This window comes from Chiloscyllium plagiosum, unplaced genomic scaffold (assembly GCF_037043375.1).
Source record: "Chiloscyllium plagiosum isolate Xiang-an unplaced genomic scaffold, Cpla_swu_hap1 HiC_scaffold_51, whole genome shotgun sequence".
NCBI lineage: Eukaryota > Metazoa > Chordata > Chondrichthyes > Orectolobiformes > Hemiscylliidae > Chiloscyllium > Chiloscyllium plagiosum.
In genome coordinates, this window is record NW_028270189.1 from 1,763,745 (window position 1) to 1,781,425 (window position 17,681).

Genomic DNA, 17,681 nt, shown 5'->3' on the forward strand with positions numbered 1-17,681 from the left:
GCGCCCTCTCTCTCTCTCGCTCGCGCGCCCTCTCTCTCTCACGCTCCGCGCGCCCTCTCTCTCTCTCGCTCGCTGCTGCCCTCTCTCTCTCTCGCTCGCGCGCCCTCTCTCTCTCTCGCTCGCGCGCCCTCTCTCTCTCTCGCTCGCGCGCCCTCTCTCTCTCTCGCTCGCGCGCCCTCTCTCTCTCTCGCTCGCGCGCCCTCTCTCTCTCTCTCGCTCGCGCGCCCTCTCTCTCTCTCGCTCGCAGCGCCCTCTCTCTCTCTCGCTCGCGCGCCCTCTCTCTCTCTCGCTCGCGCGCCCTCTCTCTCTCTCGCTCGCGCGCCCTCTCTCTCTCTCGCTCGCGGCGCCCTCTCTCTCTCTCGCTCGCGCGCCCTCTCTCTCTCTCGCTCGCGCGCCCTCTCTCTCTCTCGCTCGCGCGCCCTCTCTCTCTCTCGCTCGCGCGCCCTCCTCTCTCTCTCGCTCGCGCGCCCTCTCTCTCTCTCGCTCGCGCGCCCTCTCTCTCTCTCGCTCGCGCGCCCTCTCTCTCTCGCTCGCGCGCCCTCTCTCTCTCTCGCTCGCGCGCCCTCTCTCTCTCTCGCTCGCGCGCCCTCTCTCTCTCTCGCTCGCGCGCCCTCTCTCTCTCTCGCTCGCGCGCCCTCTCTCTCTCTCGCTCGCGCGCCCTCTCTCTCTCTCGCTCGCGCGCCCTCTCTCTCTCTCGCTCGCGCGCCCTCTCTCTCTCTCGCTCGCGCGCCCTCTCTCTCTCTCGCTCGCGCGCCCTCTCTCTCTCTCGCTCGCGCGCCCTCTCTCTCTCTCTCGCTCGCGCGCCCTCTCTCTCTCTCGCTCGCGCGCCCTCTCTCTCTCTCTCGCTCGCGCGCCCTCCTCGCCCTCTCTCGCTCGCGCGCTCGCTCTCTCGCCTCGGCGCCTCTCTCTCTCGCTCGCGCGCCCGCTCGCTCGCTCGCCCTCTCTCTCTCTCTCGCTCGCGCGCCCGCCCTCGCCCTCTCTCTCTCGCTCGCGCGCCCGCCCTCGCCCTCTCTCTCTCGCTCGCGCGCCCGCCCTCGCCCTCTCTCTCTCGCTCGCGGCCCGCCCTCGCCCTCTCTCCCTCCCCCCCTCGCCCCTCCCCCCTCGCCCTCCCCCCTCCCCCTCCCCCCTCGCCCCTCGCCCCTCGCCCCCTCGCCCCTCGCCCCCTCGCCCCTCGCCCCCCTCGCCCCTCGCCCCCTCGCCCCTCCCCCTCGCCCCTCCCCCCTCGCCCCTCCCCCCCTCGCCCCTCCCCCCTCGCCCCTCCCCCCCTCGCCCCTCCCCCCTCGCCCCTCCCCCCCTCGCCCCTCCCCCCCTCGCCCCTCCCCCCCTCGCCCCTCCCCCCCTCGCCCCTCCCCCCCTCGCCCCTCCCCCCCTCGCCCCTCCCCCCCCCTCGCCCCTCCCCCCCCTCGCCCCTCCCCCCCTCGCCCCTCCCCCCCTCGCCCCTCCCCCCTCCCTCCCTCCCCCCCTCGCTCCCTCCCCCCCTCGCTCCCTCCCCCCCCTCGCTCCCTCCCCCCTCGCTCCCTCCCCCCCTCGCTCCCTCCCCCCCTCGCTCCCTCCCCCCCCTCGCTCCCTCCCCCCCCTCGCTCCCTCCCCCCCTCGCTCCCTCCCCCCTCGCTCCCTCCCCCCCTCGCTCCCTCCCCCCCCTCGCTCCCTCCCCCCCCTCGCTCCCTCCCCCCCTCGCTCCCTCCCCCCCTCGCTCCCTCCCCCCCTCGCTCCCTCCCCCCTCGCTCCCTCCCCCCCTCGCTCCCTCCCCCCCTCGCTCCCTCCCCCCTCGCTCCCTCCCCCCCTCGCTCCCTCCCCCCCTCGCTCCCTCCCCCCTCGCTCCCTCCCCCCCTCGCTCCCCTCCCCCCCCTCGCTCCTTGCCCCCCCTCGCTCCCTCCCCCCCTCTCCTTGCCCCCCCTCGCTCCCTCCCCCCCTCGCTCCCTGCCCCCCCTCGCTCCCTGCCCCCCCTCGCTCCCTGCCCCCCCTCGCTCCCTGCCCCCCCTCGCTCCCTGCCCCCCTCGCTCCCTGCCCCCCCTCGCTCCCTGCCCCCCCTCGCTCCCTGCCCCCCCTCGCTCCCTGCCCCCCCTCGCTCCCTGCCCCCCTCGCTCCCTGCCCCCCTCGCTCCCTGCCCCCCCTCGCTCCCTGCCCCCCCTCGCTCCCTGCCCCCCCTCGCTCCCTGCCCCCCCTCGCTCCCTGCCCCCCCTCGCTCCCTGCCCCCCCTCGCTCCCTGCCCCCCCTCGCTCCCTGCCCCCCCTCGCTCCCTGCCCCCTCTCGCCCCCCTCTCGCCCCCCTCCCCCCCTGCTCTCTGCCTTTGATGATGCTGTACCTTGTCTGCCACCCGGTGGCTACACTCTGACATTACAGCCACTGTGATTGTCTCATTCATTAACCCAGTGGGCGGGAGAGTCTGTTTCCCTTGGTGACCCACCTAGCCCCAGGGGCTCCTGAATTCTGACCCCTTGTCAGTATAATGCAGCAAACTGAGGGTCAGAAAGTGCTGGGAGCTCTCAGCTGGCTTCCCCTGCACCTCCCAGAGGGAGCAGGAGACAAGGTTTCAGGGTATCGCGGTTTAATGACTTTTTCTATGGAACCCAGGATGGTTGCTCATGAGGTCCCTTTTAAAACCTCATAGAGTTAGTAATTTTGCAGATGACACCAACACTGGAGGTGCAAAGAAGGTTACCTCTGATCACAACGGGACCTTGATCAAATGGGCCAATGGGCTGAGGAGTGGCAGGTGGAGGTTAATTTAGATAAATGTGAGGTGCTGCCTTTGGAAAGCAAATCTTCGCAGGACTTATACAGTTCATGGTAAGGTCCTAGGGAGTGTTGCTTAACAAAGAGACCTTGGAATGCAGGTCCACAGCTCCTTGAAAGTGGAGTCGCAGGTAGATAGGATAGTGAAGAAGGCATTTGGTATGCTTTCCTTTATTGGTCAGAGTATTGAGTACAGGAGTTGGGAGGTCATGTTACGGCTGTACAGGACATTGGTTAAGCCACTGATGGAATACTGCGTGCAATTCTGGTCTCCTTCCTATCGGAAAGATGTTGTGAAACTTGAAAGGGTTCAGAAAAGATTTGCAAGGATGTTGCCAGGGTTGGAGGATTTGAGCTACAGGGAGAGGCTGAACAGGCTGGGGCTGTTTTCCACGGAGCGTCGGAGGCTGAGGGGTGACCTTATAGAGGTTTATAAAATCATGAGGAGGATGGATAGGGTAAATAGACAAGATCGTTTCCTTGGGGTGGGGGGAGTCCAGAACTAGAGGGCATAGTTTTAGGGTGCGAGGGGGAAGATATAAAAGAGACCTAAGGGGCAAATGTTTTCAAGTATAGAATGGTGCAAATGTGGAATGGGCTGCCAGAGGAAGTGGTGGAGGCTGGTACAATTTCAACATTTAAAAGGCATCTGGATGGATGTATGAATAGGAAGGGTTTGGAGGGATATGGGCCGGGTGCTGGCAGGTGGGACTAGATTGGGTTGGGATATCTGGTCGGCATGGACGGGTTGGGCCGAAGGGTCTGTTTCCGTGCTGTACATCTCTCTGACTCCATGACTGTCTCCATTAGCCTTTATGCAATGGACAAGGCCTAATGGGCTCCTTGCTCTCTTCCATAAAGATAACCTCCTCCCACACCACCACCCCCCCCACCCCAACCCAAAAGAAATCGGTGTCTCTGGGGTCACATGGTTGGAAGCAACACGTTTGGCTAGGGCAGGCGTGACGGGTGGTCAGAGTCAGCCACTCCCTAACCCTCCTCTCTCTGTCTCTCTCTCTGTCTCCTGCTGCAGATTCGTCAATCCCCAGTCACCAGATCATAGTCAACCCAGCGAAGCAAAGGATACTGGAGCAGTTTGAACTTTATAACGCGGGACAGATTGACAGCAGCGAGCTGCTGTGCTCCAACCCCAGGCATGGTACGATCCCACAAAGTGACAGGGGCAGGGAGCATGGGGCGTGGTAGTTTCCACCAGTGTGTCTGCCTGCCCCTCTGGCTAGCCCAGCATTTAGTACACATCCCTAAAGACCCCTTCAGTAGGGGGCCAGAACTTTCTAATGGCAGACTCTAAGTTCGTGCACATAGGTCTGTTGAATTGGCTACAGACCCGGGGGGTGTGGGTGGGGGTGGGGGTGGGCGTGGGAGTGTGTACACTCGGTAGCCATTGCTGTACGGACGATAATGGGCAGGGAGGTGGGATAAGGAGGCAGTTTTCAGGGTGGCAACCTGTAATTGGTGGAGTGCCACAGGGATCAGTGCTGGGCCCACAGCTATTTACAATCGATGGGACTCTGAGAAGGAAAGTGAACCTACTGTTATCAAATTTATGGATGACCGGAAAATAGGTGGGAAGGTACGTACTGAGAGCGATGCCAAGAGTCTACAGAGGGACATGACAGCTTCAGCAAGTCTAGGCAGATGTTGGGAAATGTGAGGGTACATACTTTGGGCAGGAATAATAGAGGAGCTGATTATTGTTTAAATGGAGAAAGACTGCAGAAAGCTGTAGAACCGAAGGATGTGGGAGTCCTCATCTGTGAATCACAAATCCCTATCATCCGAGTTCATCGGGGAGTAGGGAAGGCAAAAGCAACGTTGGCCTTTATTTCACACGAAATGGAGTATATATAAGGAGGGAACGTTTAGCTAAATCTGTACAAGGCATTACTCGGACCACACCTGGAATACCGTTAACGCTTTTGGGGCCCCTGTATCTAAGGGAAGACAGACTGACACTGGAGGCAGTCCAGAGAAAGTTCACCCAGCTGCTCCCATGGATGGAGCGACTGTCTTATGAGGAAAGGTTGAGTAGGTATTGCCCATGCTCATTGGAGTCAGAAGAATGAGAGGCGACCTTATTGAAACAGTCAATATTCCCGAGGAGCTTGATAGGGGAGATGTGGAGAAGTTGTGTCCCTTTGTAGCACAGTCGGGACCAGAATAAGGAGTCGCCCATTGAAGACAGAGATGGGGAGTTCCTTCTCTCTGAGGAAGTGAATCTGTGAAGACGTTTACCACAGAGGGCTGTCAAGGCTGGGTCGTTGAACATGTTCAAGTCTGAAATAGATTTTTAAATCAGTAAGGTGGCAGGGAAATGAAGATGATGGGGAAAAGGCAGGAAAGTAAAGTTGAGGATGAGTGATTGACCATATCCTGGTGAGTCCACATCTGGAGGACTGTGAACAGTATTGGTATCCTTACTTGAGGAAGGATGCCAGTGCATCAGAGGCAGGTCAGGGAGGGTTTACCCAGACTGATCCATGGAATGGAATGGAATGGGATGGGATGGGTTGCTTGAGGAAGAAAGGTTGGACAGACTGGGCTTGTGTCTGGGCTGGAGTTTAGAAGAGTAAGGAGACTTGATTGAAACATCTAAGATCCTGATGAATTCCTAAGATCCTTTGAAACAAGAAAGGAGGTCACCCTGTTCAGAATTTTCTGTAAGCCTCCAAATAGTTCCAGAGATGTAGAGGAAAGGATAGCAAAGATGACTCTGGATAGGAGCGAGAGTGATAGGGTAATTGTTGTGGGGGACTTTTAACTTTTCAAATATTGACTGGAAATACTATACCTCGAGTACTTTGGATGGGTCAATTTTTGTCCAGTGTGTGCAGGAGGGTTTCCTGACACAGGATGTAGACAGACCAACAAGGGGCGAGGCCACTTTGGTACTGGGTAATGAACCTGGCCAGGTGTTAGGTTTGGAGGTAGGCGAGCACAATTTGGTGATAGTGACCACAATTCGGTTATATATATTTCAGTGATGGAACGGGATTGGTATATACCACAGGGCAAGACTTATTGCTGGGGGAAAGGTATTCCAGGTGCGATTAGGCAAAATCTAGGATGGGGAAGGAAGCTGCAGTGGATGGGCACAATAGAAATGTGGAGCTTGTTCAAGGAACAGCTCCTGCGTGTCCTTGATAAGTATGTACCTGTCAGGCAGGTAGGAAGTGGTTGAGCGAGGGAGCGTGGTTTACAAAAGATGTTGAATCTCTTGTCAAGAAGGTTTATGTTAGGATGAGAGGTGAAGGTTCAGTTAGGGTGCTTGAGAGTTACATATTAGCCAGGAAAGACCTAAAGAGAGAGCTAAGAAGAGTCAGGAGGGGACATGAGAGGTTGTTGGTGGATAGGATAAAGGAAAACCAGAAAGGTGTGCAGGAATAAAAGAATGACTAGAGAAAGATTAGGGCCAATCAAGGATAGTAGTGGAAAATTATGCGTGGAGTCCGAGGAGATCGGGAAAGCGCTAAATGAATATTTTTTGTCAGTATTCACACTGAATTGGAATTGAGGTTCATTAGGAGGAGTTAGCAATTCTGGAAAGTGTGAAAATAGACAAATCCCCTGGGTCGGATGGGATTTATCCCAGGGTTCTCTGGAAAGCCAGGGAGGAGATTGCAGAGCCTTTGGCTTTGATCTTTGTCGTCATTGTCTACAGGAATAGTGCTACAAGACTGGATGACAGCAAATGTTGTCCCCTTGTTCAAGAGAAGTAGAGACAGGGTAATTGTAGACCAGTGAGCCTTAATTCAGTGGTGGAACCGGTTATAAGAGATAAGATTTATAATCATCTAAAGAGGAATAAGTTGATTCGGGATAGTCAACACAGTTTTGTGAAGGGTAGGTCGAGTCTCACCAACCTTATTGAGTTCTTTGAGAAGGTGACCAAACAGGTGGATGAGGGTAAAGCGGTTGAAATGGTGGATATGGATTTCAGGAAGGCGTTTTGATAAGGTTCCCCACATTAGGCTATTGCTTTTAGAGTACTGCCCTTTCGTCAGGTGCACCTGATTTCAAATAAACCTGTTGGATTATAACCTGGTGTCGTGTGACTTCTGACTTTGTCCACCCCAGTCCAACACCCGCAGCTCCACATAATGTTTTTGGGGAGGTGAATCGATTCTTAGAGCAGGGAAAGGGATCACGGGTCATCAGGTCAGCCAGGCTTGGCTTGAATGGGGGCACCAGGCTCAAGAGGGGCCAAGTGACCACCACCTTGCTGGTGTGACTGTTATTATCAAGGGCGGTGAGTTTACGAAGACTGTGTTGTTGTCTCTGCAGCCGACAGGTTGAGTCTCGAACGGCGAGCACCAGAGGAGAGTGATGACTTTGACTTCTCCTGAAAGAGGATGGGGCGGGGCGAGACGGGTTTACCGTTTAAACCCACAGCCGGGAGCACCGGACGGAAGAGAGAACCCCACTGGATCGTGCCCCGGGAGCCCAGTCGCCAGGGTCATATCGTCATCTCTGTGCTCTCCCACAGCCGCATTGCTCGATTTAATGCAGTCACGGGTCTTCCTGCAGAAGCCAGGGCTGCTGTCCTTCGATACCAGGCAATTTCGAAGACGGACAGGGGAGAACTGACTGCGTCATTCCCTCAGGGTACAGAGGATGGCACCAAAGGAGCAAAGTCAGAACAACGCTTTCAGCCCCCCACCCCCCCACCTTGAGTTCACTCTCGCCACCCCACCCCACCCTGCCATTCGGGGGGAGCTCTGAGCCTGGGAGGTTCAGCTTTGCTCTAGTACATCACTGGCCTTGACCTGTGGCCCTGCGGATTTGCCGCTGAGTATTTGTTACTTTTCCACTCACTGCCTGTGGGAGCTGTTGCCAGACTGACCCAGTCGGGGCTTGGCGAGCTCTCCCTCCGCCCCGTGACCTGGTGCAGTCGGTGATACATTTTTGATGGGAAGGTGGGTTTTAAACATTTTGCACCCAACCTGCAAAGATTCTGAGGGTTTTTCTCTACCTCGGTGTGACATTCCCAAGATTAATCCTCTCCTGTGTACACTTGAGGGTGAATGGAGAAGACCTAGCATGGGAACAGAAGAGACAGCAGTAGGCTGTTCGGCCCCTCAGGCCTGTGACAGCACTGAATAAGATGGCAGCCAGTTTGGAATTTCCATAGGGGTCCAATCCTTCAGCTAAAGGAGACTTAATTCGTTTGGGGTCTCCATGAGACGTTTGCTTTTCAGTATTCTGCGGTGGGGGTGGGGCAGGTGTTTACAAAGTCTTATTTACAATAAACAGACAAATAGTTTTCTGCGTCGTGTTTATGGTTGGATTCAAGAGGTGAAAGATTTTCAGCTGGTCAGGGAGGTGAAACGTACCAGGGCTCTCTGTTCCGTAGGCTTGTGTCACAGGGGCCTGGTCCACCCTTTGACGTTCAATGGCATTAGCATCATTGAATGCCCTGTTATCAACATCGTGGGGGGTTACCATCTCCAACAAGAGAGAATCTAACCATCACCCCCTTGACGTTCAATGATGTTACCATCACTGAATCCCTCTGCCACCATCAACATCCAGGAGGCTATCATGTACCAGAAACTACATTATAAATAATGTGGCTACACAAACAAGTCACCTCTGCCTTCTGCAAGGACAGTAAAGGAGCTTGTTATGATGGTCTTTAAAGCATTTCTTTCACTGGATGTGGGCATCACTGGCATTTGCCTGTCCTGCATTGCCCCTTGAACTGAGGGGCTTATAAGGGCTGTTTGAGGGCAATTGAGAGTCAACTGCTTTGCCATGGATCTGGAACATGAGGGCAGATCTTGTAAGGATAGCAGGTTTCCTTCCCTGAAGGACGTGAGTGAACCAGATGGGCTTTGATAATAATTGGTGCTGGTTTGATAGTTCCCATTTTTAGAAAGTGAATGAGATTCCCAACAGGTCTAATTGTATAGTTTGTCTAGCTCAGCTTCTAAGTATAATTTCCTTTTGATCATCTATATTATGTGGTGGTATTCTCACTGTCTCTCCAAACAGACCAGGAGGTTAACGTTACTGCATTCACAGGGTGACCACACATTGATCTAGTTTCGGTTTCAGTTGAGCAGCCCATGAATTTCCTGTGAGCAATAGCTTGTGGTTAACACCAGCTGAAGGTCTCCCTTGACTGAGTTACAACAGGGTGACTGTAGAACTCCCTCCTGAACTTCTGTCAATGCCTGTGGGCTAAGTAACATTGTGATTTTATTTTCTTTAATTTAAAACAAAAGTTGCTGTTAAAATTTTGCTTTTATTTATTCACTGCAGAGGTACAGCGGGGGAAAAATGATGGCTTGTGATTGAAGTTCCGTGTTTCCCTTGGAAATCTGGCGAGGCAGTGGGAGGAAGGAATTTAGTTTTCCTGGTCTGGGGAGGAAGGAATGAGAGAACAGTTAGTCAAAAGTACAAGAGAACAGGAATTGTAATGCATCCAGAAACTGGGTGTCAGCTGGGAGCACATGAGACTTTCCACAACTGGTGGGCGCCACGGGGGCTGGAGTGCATCGTCAGGCCAGGAAATGACATTTCACTTAACTCCTAAGTTTCCTACAAGGTGATTTTCCAGGGCCCTTTAAGAGGCTGTTCTGTTTGTTAATGTGATGTGGCAGGTCCGAGGAGCCTTGGTGAGTCACTGCAGTGCATGTTCTAGACGGTACACAGTGGGTCGGTGATGGAGGGAGGGAATGGGGGTTAGTTTGTTGAGTGGGATGGCAGGAGGCTACGTTGTCCTGGGTGGTAACGAGCTGCCTGAGTGTTGGAAGCAATAGCAGAAGTCGGATTCAGGTTTTTACCTTCATATTGATGAATATTTAAGCATTGCAATACAAATGAATAAACACGAGTGAAGGACAGAAACAGCCTGCTCACTGTCCAAGCTTGTGTGCAAGGTCACACTGGAACACTACAGCCAGAAATGAGTGCCTTCAGAGGGCAATCAATTGGAAGTGAGGGGTGGGAGTGAGACTGTGCCATTGGACTCACCGTCTGTTGCCAAGAGGCCGTTGAGTATCTGCACCAACATCTCTCCGTACTGCCTTGAGTCCTCTTCGCTCATTCGAAGTCCCAGTTGTGATGGTACCTCCATCTGAAATAAATCTCATGACTAGCAGTAACCAAAGCACAAGACCCTTGAAGAACCGAGACCAGTTGATAAAGCAGGTACGATTACAAGGGGTCATGTGGGAGTTTTCTTTACTGGAAGGAGGGTCTGATGTTGGAAAAGCTCTTTCTAAATATCGGATTACTGACACAGTAACATGTCTCTGTTTCTGATCCTCTCGAGCACCCTCCTGTCTTTCCTCATCCAAATATGTCACCCTAAATTTCTCTCTTCCCTGATTTACTCTTCACTGGTAAACAAATGGACCCTGATCACCTTGGTCGCTACCAGCAGCACAGGACCCATATTCTCCCCGTTCTTTGGACGTAGGCCTGTGGGCTAAATTACCCCATTGGATTTCTTTGGGACTGATGTCCTCTTGTACTATTCCCCACAAGACTAACCATCTCTGATTTGAATCTTATCAAACCCCTCTTGTCATTCCAAATCTCCGCCAGCGAACTATTCCCTTCATCAATTCACCATGGCTACGCTTCCACTTGCTGACATGTACTTCTTGTGCATTATCAGTTGCTCCCTTTGACACGTGGATCGGTCACTGTTCTGTATCTTGCCTGATTGGGGGTAGCATACTGGGAAATTGAGCCTTGCTGCGTCCAGAGTCACAAGACTGTCTTTCAGAGCCAGATTAACCGTTTATATTGCTATTAATTACAATTACATCGTCTTGCTATAGATAAACACTTATAACCTGTTGGAATGTCACTCTACAACTCTTGTAAAGACCCATCTCTATACACACACCCGTACAAGGGGTGGGCAAAGGAAAATAATGGCGTTATGGGTGGAGGGAAAGGCAATGGTCCCTCTCCACAGGGTTTGCTGAGATTGTTCTTTCAGCTTGTCAGGACTTCCTTCTCCAGATACATTCACTTGTTTGTACAGCCACCACAGGGTAGCTGGTTCACACTCATAAAGTGTCTGACCTATTAATTAAAAGCCACAACTTACAGAACAGATGGGCAGAGACAGACTGGCTTTTTTTTTCAGGTTTGAGGTGTTTCTAATGCAGACAATAGGACAGCTCCTTCCTTTTCAATGGTCTGATGACATCTAACCAAACATTTATCCCCATAAGCTGCCCAGCTACCCGGGAGCCAATTATATCGCTGTTGGCAGGTAAGAGGCTTTTGACGTTAACAATTGATCATCATTCCACAGACCAATCAGCTGCTTGTTGCCAGGTGAATTTCCATTTGAACACTCCTTGCCCCCCACCACCCTGTCCAGCTTGCCTGTCGTAATCTCCCCCACTACTTGAACAAGTAGCTGTGTAAACAGTGCTTGCAATGAGTGTTGGGTAATCCACTTTTAACAAGTGCAGCAATTCTTTCCACAGTCTTTGGTGTTTAAAACAATCCTTTTTGGTAGTTGCACAATCAAAAAAGATACAGTAAAGTAAGAAAGATAATTTCCTTGCGCCTGATGGATGCAATGTGAAAAGCCTTGACAGCATTACTAATTTTAAAGATCTCTGTTAGGTTGCCTCTCAGCCTTCCTTTCCTCTGTGTGTGAGAGAGAGAGAAGGGACCTAATCTGTCAATGCTTTCCTGCCACAGTAACCCAGAAGTTTATGATAACGTGCTTGTGAATCCTTGTGGCCACTCGGTCACCTGAACAATCTTGCAGCAGCAGAGACTCTGTCGGTTTAGCTCCTGTGTTTTGTATTATGGATGGATAGTTGCAGGTTTCTTTCTAAGTAAGTATGCTAGGACAGTGAGCTCACCTGTACAGCTGCTGAGTCGCTCTGCTCCTCGTCCATCTGCAGGGTCACATCATCGTACACCTGACGTTTGGAACTGGTTTTCTATGGAACACGGGAAGGAAACTGTTAGAGCTGAACTCAGGCTGCACCTTGCTGAGAGCAGAGACGTGTTATCCAATCTCTTTCTCATCAGGACAAATGCAAGAATAACAAATTTAAACAATTGCAGCAAGTGGCCATGTATAAATCTTTCACTGTACTCATTTGTACGGTTCTTATGATAAAGCTAATTCATTCATTAGGTCTTTTTTTCAAGGAACAAAGAAAATTACAGTACAGGCCCTCCAAGCCTGTGCTATTCCAGAAACTCTGTCTAAACCTGTTGCAGATTTTCCAAGGATCTGTATTCCTCTGCTCCCTCCCCATTTGTGTATCTGTCTAGATGTGTATTAAATGACGCTGTCGTACCTGCTTCTACCACCTTCACTGGCAATGCATTCCAGGTACCCACCACCTTCTGTGTGAAGAATCTTTCACACACATGCCCCTTAAAACTTTTCCCCTCTCACCTTTAACTCATGATGCCCAGTAATTGAGTCCCCCACTCTGAGGGCAAAAAGCTTCTTGCTATCACACCCTGCCTACACCCCTCATGATTTTGTAGATCAGGTCCCTCCTGAAATACTAATTACTCAACTTCCTTTCATAGCTAGTGCCTTCCAGACCAGGCAACATCCTGGTGAACCTCCTCTGCACCCTCTCCAAAGCCTCCACATCCTTTTGGTAATGCGGCGACCAGAACTGTACCATTTCCCTGGAGACTGAGGGGTGATCTTACAGAGGTCTATAAAATCATGAGGGACATAAATAAGGTAGATAAGCATCAGCTTTTCCCCAGGGTAGGGGAGCCTAACACAGCATAGGTTTCAGGTTAGAGGGGAGAAGTACAAAAGGGTCCAGAGGGACAGTGTTTTCATACATGGTGGCGATTGTCTGGAATCGGCTGCTAGTGGTAGTGGTGGAGGTGACTACGATTTTGTCATTGTAAGAAACATTTAGACAGGTACATGGATGGGATGGGTCTGGAGACATATAGACCAAACACAGGCAAATGGTACAAGATTAATTGTGAAAACGGGTGGCATGGTCTGGTTGGCTGAAGTAAACCACTATGACTTCACTCTAGGAAGACGGGGATGCTGATTGTCCACAGCATGGCTATTGAGAGTATCGACCCTTTGGAGATTTAAGTGAGACACAAAACTTGATCATATTCATTTTGTTTGTGGCTGCTTAGCTTGAATTTGAGTCATAGAGATGTACAGCACGGAAACCGACCCTTTGGTCCAACCCGTCCATGCCGACCAGATATCCCAACCCAATCTAGTCCCACCTGCCAGCACCCGGCCCATATCCCTCCAAACCCTTCCTATTCATATACCCATCCAAATGCCTCTTAAATGTTGCAATTGTACCAGCCTTCACCACTTCCTCTGGCAGCTCATTCCATACACGCACCACCCTCTGTGTGAAAACGTTGCCCTGTAGGTCTTTTTTATATCTTTCCCCTCTCACCTATGCCCTCTAGTTCTTGACTCCCCGATCCCAGGGAAAAGACTTTGTCTATTTACACTATCCAAGCCCCTCATAATTTTGTAAACCTCTATAAGGTCACCCCTCAGCCTCCGACACTCCAGGGAAAACAGCCCCAGCCTGTTCAGCCTCTCCCTGTAGCTCAGATCCTCCAACCCTGGCAACATCCTTGTAAATCTTTTCTGAACTCTTTCAAGTTTCACAACATCTTTCTGATAGGAAGGAGACCAGAATTGCACCCAATATTCCAACAGTGGCCTTACCAATGTCCTGTACAACCGCAACATGACCTCCCAACTCCTGTACTCAATGTTTGTTAGCGTTGCTGTAATCACACTCTGGACTGTTTGACAAGTGCTACCAAATCACAGAATCACATCTAACTGTGAACTGGATTTTGCAAGTGCAGGCTGGGTGTGTACAGTCTGCCTTCCAAAGGGAAACAGAGGCTTTGGCCTGTTATTGCGGCACAAACTGGAATAGCAGGCACTACAACCAGCCCTGAAATTCCTACATTACCTTTTCCTAGTGCACAGGCAGCATTATGCCCACCAGCATCAGTATTTTATATCGAAGCTGCAGCACTCGACAGGGGCTTTAGAAGACTCATAGCTGGAATGAGCAAGTTGTCGTATTGGACAGGACTGGACTGGATTGGTTGACCGAGTGAGGGGCAGCCGAGAAGTGGGAAAAGGCCAAACAGAAACTGTGGTGGGTCAAGGTAGCAAACTCAAAGATAAGCCAGCAGGAGCTGCATGCCACCAATTTCAGAGATCAAAGGAAGAGAAGATAGAGGGGAAACAAGATGTTAGTTCCTGAAACAGTGACAGCACAGAGGGAGCAGAGAGATTGAGGATGTCAGGAGGATAAGATCTTGAGCAGATTTGGAGGGAGGTGCAGCACTGACCTTTGACAGTGTAAGGTGACCCCTCAGTACTGATCGCCCTGAAAGTACCCGCTCCATCAGCGCTGACCCTCTGACAGTCTCTGCTGACAACACTGACCCTCTGACAGTGCCCGCTCTCTGAGTAATGACCCTCGGTCTAGGCTTGGCAATGAATTCAAACCCCAGAGATGAAGTGGGTGAGAGGGGAAAGATATAAAAAAGACCTAAGGGGCAACTTTTTCACACAGAGGGTGGTGCGTGTATGGAGCGAGCTGCCGGAGGAAGTGGGGGAGGCTGGTACAGTGACAGCATTTAAAAGGCATCTGGATGGGTATATGAATAGGAAGAGTTTGAAGGGATATGTGCTGGGTGCTGGCAGGTGGGACTAGATTGGGTTGGGATATCTGGTCGGCATGGAACGTGTTGGGCCGAAGGGTCTGTTTCAATGCTGTACATCTCTATGACTCTAAGTGAGCCAGCCTGCCCACTCCTACCTCACTCGCTGCAGCCTGAATGCGATGATTCAGTGTCCTTCCCACCAGCCTGCCCCCAGCACTTACCCGTGCATTACCGCTGCGGTTGTTCCCCTTCTCCGTTGGTCTCGAGTGGAAGCTCACGCCAGCCTCGACCTCAGGAATGAGAGAGACGAGGAGCGCTAAAGCGAGAGTCATCAGGAGCAACAGCTTCATCTTAGAACCTTGGAGACAGAGCAGGGTGAGAGAAATGGGTTTGTCAGTGTATGTCTCTGGGCAGCCTTGGCCAACATGTGCTAAGCTCCACAAGGAAAACCTCTCCACTCCTCTGGCAACTTGTGCCACCTCAGGCACGTCCCGAGATGACTCTGAGCCAGGAAGAGTCTAAGTGCAGTCACAGGCAGCGGGGGCAGCCCAAACGTTTTGTGTAGCAAGCTCCCACAACCAGCGATGTGGAAATGAGCCCAAGTCCATTGCCTGTCTGAGGGGTGAGAATTGAGGGATACATATTGACCTGGGAAATCTCTGTCACCAAACTCCCCAAACCCTCCCAACCTGGGTCCAATTCTCAGTCCAATCGTAGCCAAAGCATCTTTTACTCAGCTGAGACCGAGTGGGCCCCATTTGAATTTATCATCTGCCAATGTGGCATTCCCTCAGCACTGGCACTCCGACACTGGAGTATCTGTTATTCTATACATAAGGCTTCCATTGCACCCCACAACTGGATTCCAGTCTGTAACACACACCCGAATATCTGTTATTCGGTATATAATCAAAACCCCAACCCATCACTTAGATTCAAGTCTGTAACTCAGTCCTGGGAATCAGTTATTCTGTATATAAACCACCCTGAACCCCTCGATTAGATTGCCGTGTGTAGCCAAATCAGTTACAAACCGCAGTCTGCTGTGTCCCCTTCCCAGTGCTTTGCTTTTCCTGTTTGTAAATTGGAACAAGAGCCAATGGTGCTTACCTTCTCTGCCCAGGAAGCAAGGCCAGCTCTCTCTGTGCCGCTAGTCTTCACAGTGCTGCGGTCTCGGGGAATTTATCTGGAGTGCCGTCCATTCCAGGGACCCAGGAAGGGGCTGAGGCTCTAATCTTATCGTCTGATCGCAGCAATGTACACAAGCGAGGACGGAATCTGTGAACAGCTTCCTTTTAACATAACGCCAGAACTCAGCAACCACATCACGGCTGGGAGTTTGTTGACGTGTGAGAGAGAGAGAGAGAGCGTGGAAGAGGGAGGAACATGCCAAGTGAGAAACTGCCACATCCCCTGGATGGTGGCTGTGCCTTGCTAGAGCATGTGGCATGTGTTTCTGTACAGGGGGAGGAGTTGTTTGCACAGGGACTGAAGGATACTCCGGTTGTGTGGGACAGTCAGTGGATATCAGATGCATTGCATGTGTGTTTGTTTGTGTGCATGGTAACACTTGTGTCTAGGTGTGTGGTACCTGCACTGTATGAATGTGGCTGCCTAATAGCAATTAGCCTCTAACTGCCCTGAGCAAGCATCTAACAGCAATTCACCTCTGACTGACCTTAAAATGTGTTCAACAATAATTCATCACCAACAGACTCCCGAGATGTGCCAAAAAACAATTTGACTTTAATTGACCTTGAGGTGAAGCCAATAGCGATTAGACTCTCGCTGACTGTCTCCAAATGTGCCTGCCTCCAAACACTATCAATGCAGAGTTGTCCATTTGGCCCCTCGAGTCTGTTCCGCTGTGATAGGATTGTGGGTGAACAGATTGTCATGTCAATTCCATGTTAGTACCTACTCTGGGTCACCTTTTGCTGTTGTTAGTCAACAATCTATCTACCTTCACCTTGGAAACATTCATCACTGCTCTCTGAATGGCACAGGTTTGTCATCTCTGCCCTAAAATGGGAGATACCCTATTCTGAACCCGTGTCCCTCCCTCGAATGAGGGGAAACATTCTGTCAAGCTCCACCCTGTTTAATCTCCAAGTTGAGGGGATAGGGCGTTGGAGGAGAGAGACACTCCTGCCCTTTGCAATTAGACCTAAGAGGAAGTAATTTCCCGCAGCCTATTGGTACTGGGAAATTACTGGTCCACTGCTGTTCGTCATTTATATGAAAGATTTGGATGAGAATTTAGGAGGTATGGTTAGTATGTTTGTGATTGACACCAAGATTCGTGGTATAACGGGTAGTGAAGAAGGTTATCTGGGAATGCAGTGAGATCTTAATCAATTGGGCCGTTGGGCTGAGGAATGATAGATGGAGGTTAATTTAGATAAATGCAAAATGTTGCATTTTGCTAAAATAAATCAGGGTAGGTCTTACCCAGTCAATAGTAGGGCTCTGAGGTGTGTTGTAGAACAAACAGATCTCTGGGTACATAGCTTCTTGAAAATTAAGTCACAGGTAGACAGGATGTGAAGAAGGTTTTTGGCATGCTAGCTTTCATCAGTCAGAGCACTGAGTATAGGAGATGTACAGCAGTAACAAAACATTCCAAGACATTTGGAGTTCTGCGTGCAGTTCTGGTCACACTACTATAGAAAGGGTATTATTAAATTAGAAAGAGTGCAGAATAGATTTACTCAGATGCTACCTGGACTGAAGGAAACGAAGGAGCTCCGGATGCCAGAAATCAGAGACAAAAATACAAATTGCTGGAAAAGTTCAGTACGTCTGGGAGTATCTGTGGAACGTTTGTGTTACAAGGAGAGGTTGGATAGGCTGGCACTCTTTTCTGAGACTGGGCGGTGACCTCGTAGAGGCTTATAGAATCTTGAGAGGCTTGGATAAGGTAGTTAGCGGACAGCTTTTCCCCAGTAGGAGAGGCTAAAACGAGAGGGCATAGGTTTAAGATCAGAGGGGAGAGAGACAAATGAGGCCAGAGGGCAATTTTTTCACACGGTGGTGAGTGTCTGAAATGGGCTGTCAGAGGTAGTGGTGGAGGCGAGTACAATTTTGTCATTGTAAGAAACATTTAGACAGGTACATGGATAGGATAAGTATGGATTGATATGGACCAAATGCAGGCAAATGAGTTTAGTTTGTGAAACAGGGCGGTATGGACCAGTTGGACTGAAAGGTCTGTTTTCACGCTGTAGATCTCTATGACTCTGTCGAGGCTAGAGTGAGGTGGTGGCACAGTGGGAGTGTCACTC

General features: G+C 51.4%; 2 protein-coding genes across 2 annotated transcripts in view; one reads left to right on the forward strand and one right to left on the reverse strand.

The window, feature by feature from the left end:
• irak1 (interleukin-1 receptor-associated kinase 1) overlaps nt 1–8,020 on the forward strand; it is a 45,109-nt gene extending 37,089 nt beyond the window's left edge. The window contains 2 exon segments of the mRNA XM_087985284.1: nt 3,770–3,895; nt 7,042–8,020. Coding sequence (XP_087841410.1) covers nt 3,770–3,895; nt 7,042–7,103 — 188 coding nt within the window. The 3' untranslated portion in view covers nt 7,104–8,020.
• Nucleotides 8,021–8,984: 964 nt separating this feature from the next.
• On the reverse strand, nt 8,985–15,694 carry LOC148134936 (uncharacterized). The gene is made up of 5 exons (XM_087985283.1): nt 15,508–15,694; nt 14,619–14,755; nt 11,601–11,681; nt 9,736–9,838; nt 8,985–9,120 (listed from the first exon to the last, which is right to left on the reverse strand). The coding sequence occupies exons 2-5, from the start codon at nt 14,745–14,747 to the stop codon at nt 9,107–9,109; spliced, it is 327 nt and encodes a 108-aa protein (XP_087841409.1). The 5' UTR covers nt 14,748–14,755; nt 15,508–15,694; the 3' UTR covers nt 8,985–9,106.
• Between the last annotated feature and the right edge of the window lie 1,987 nt (nt 15,695–17,681).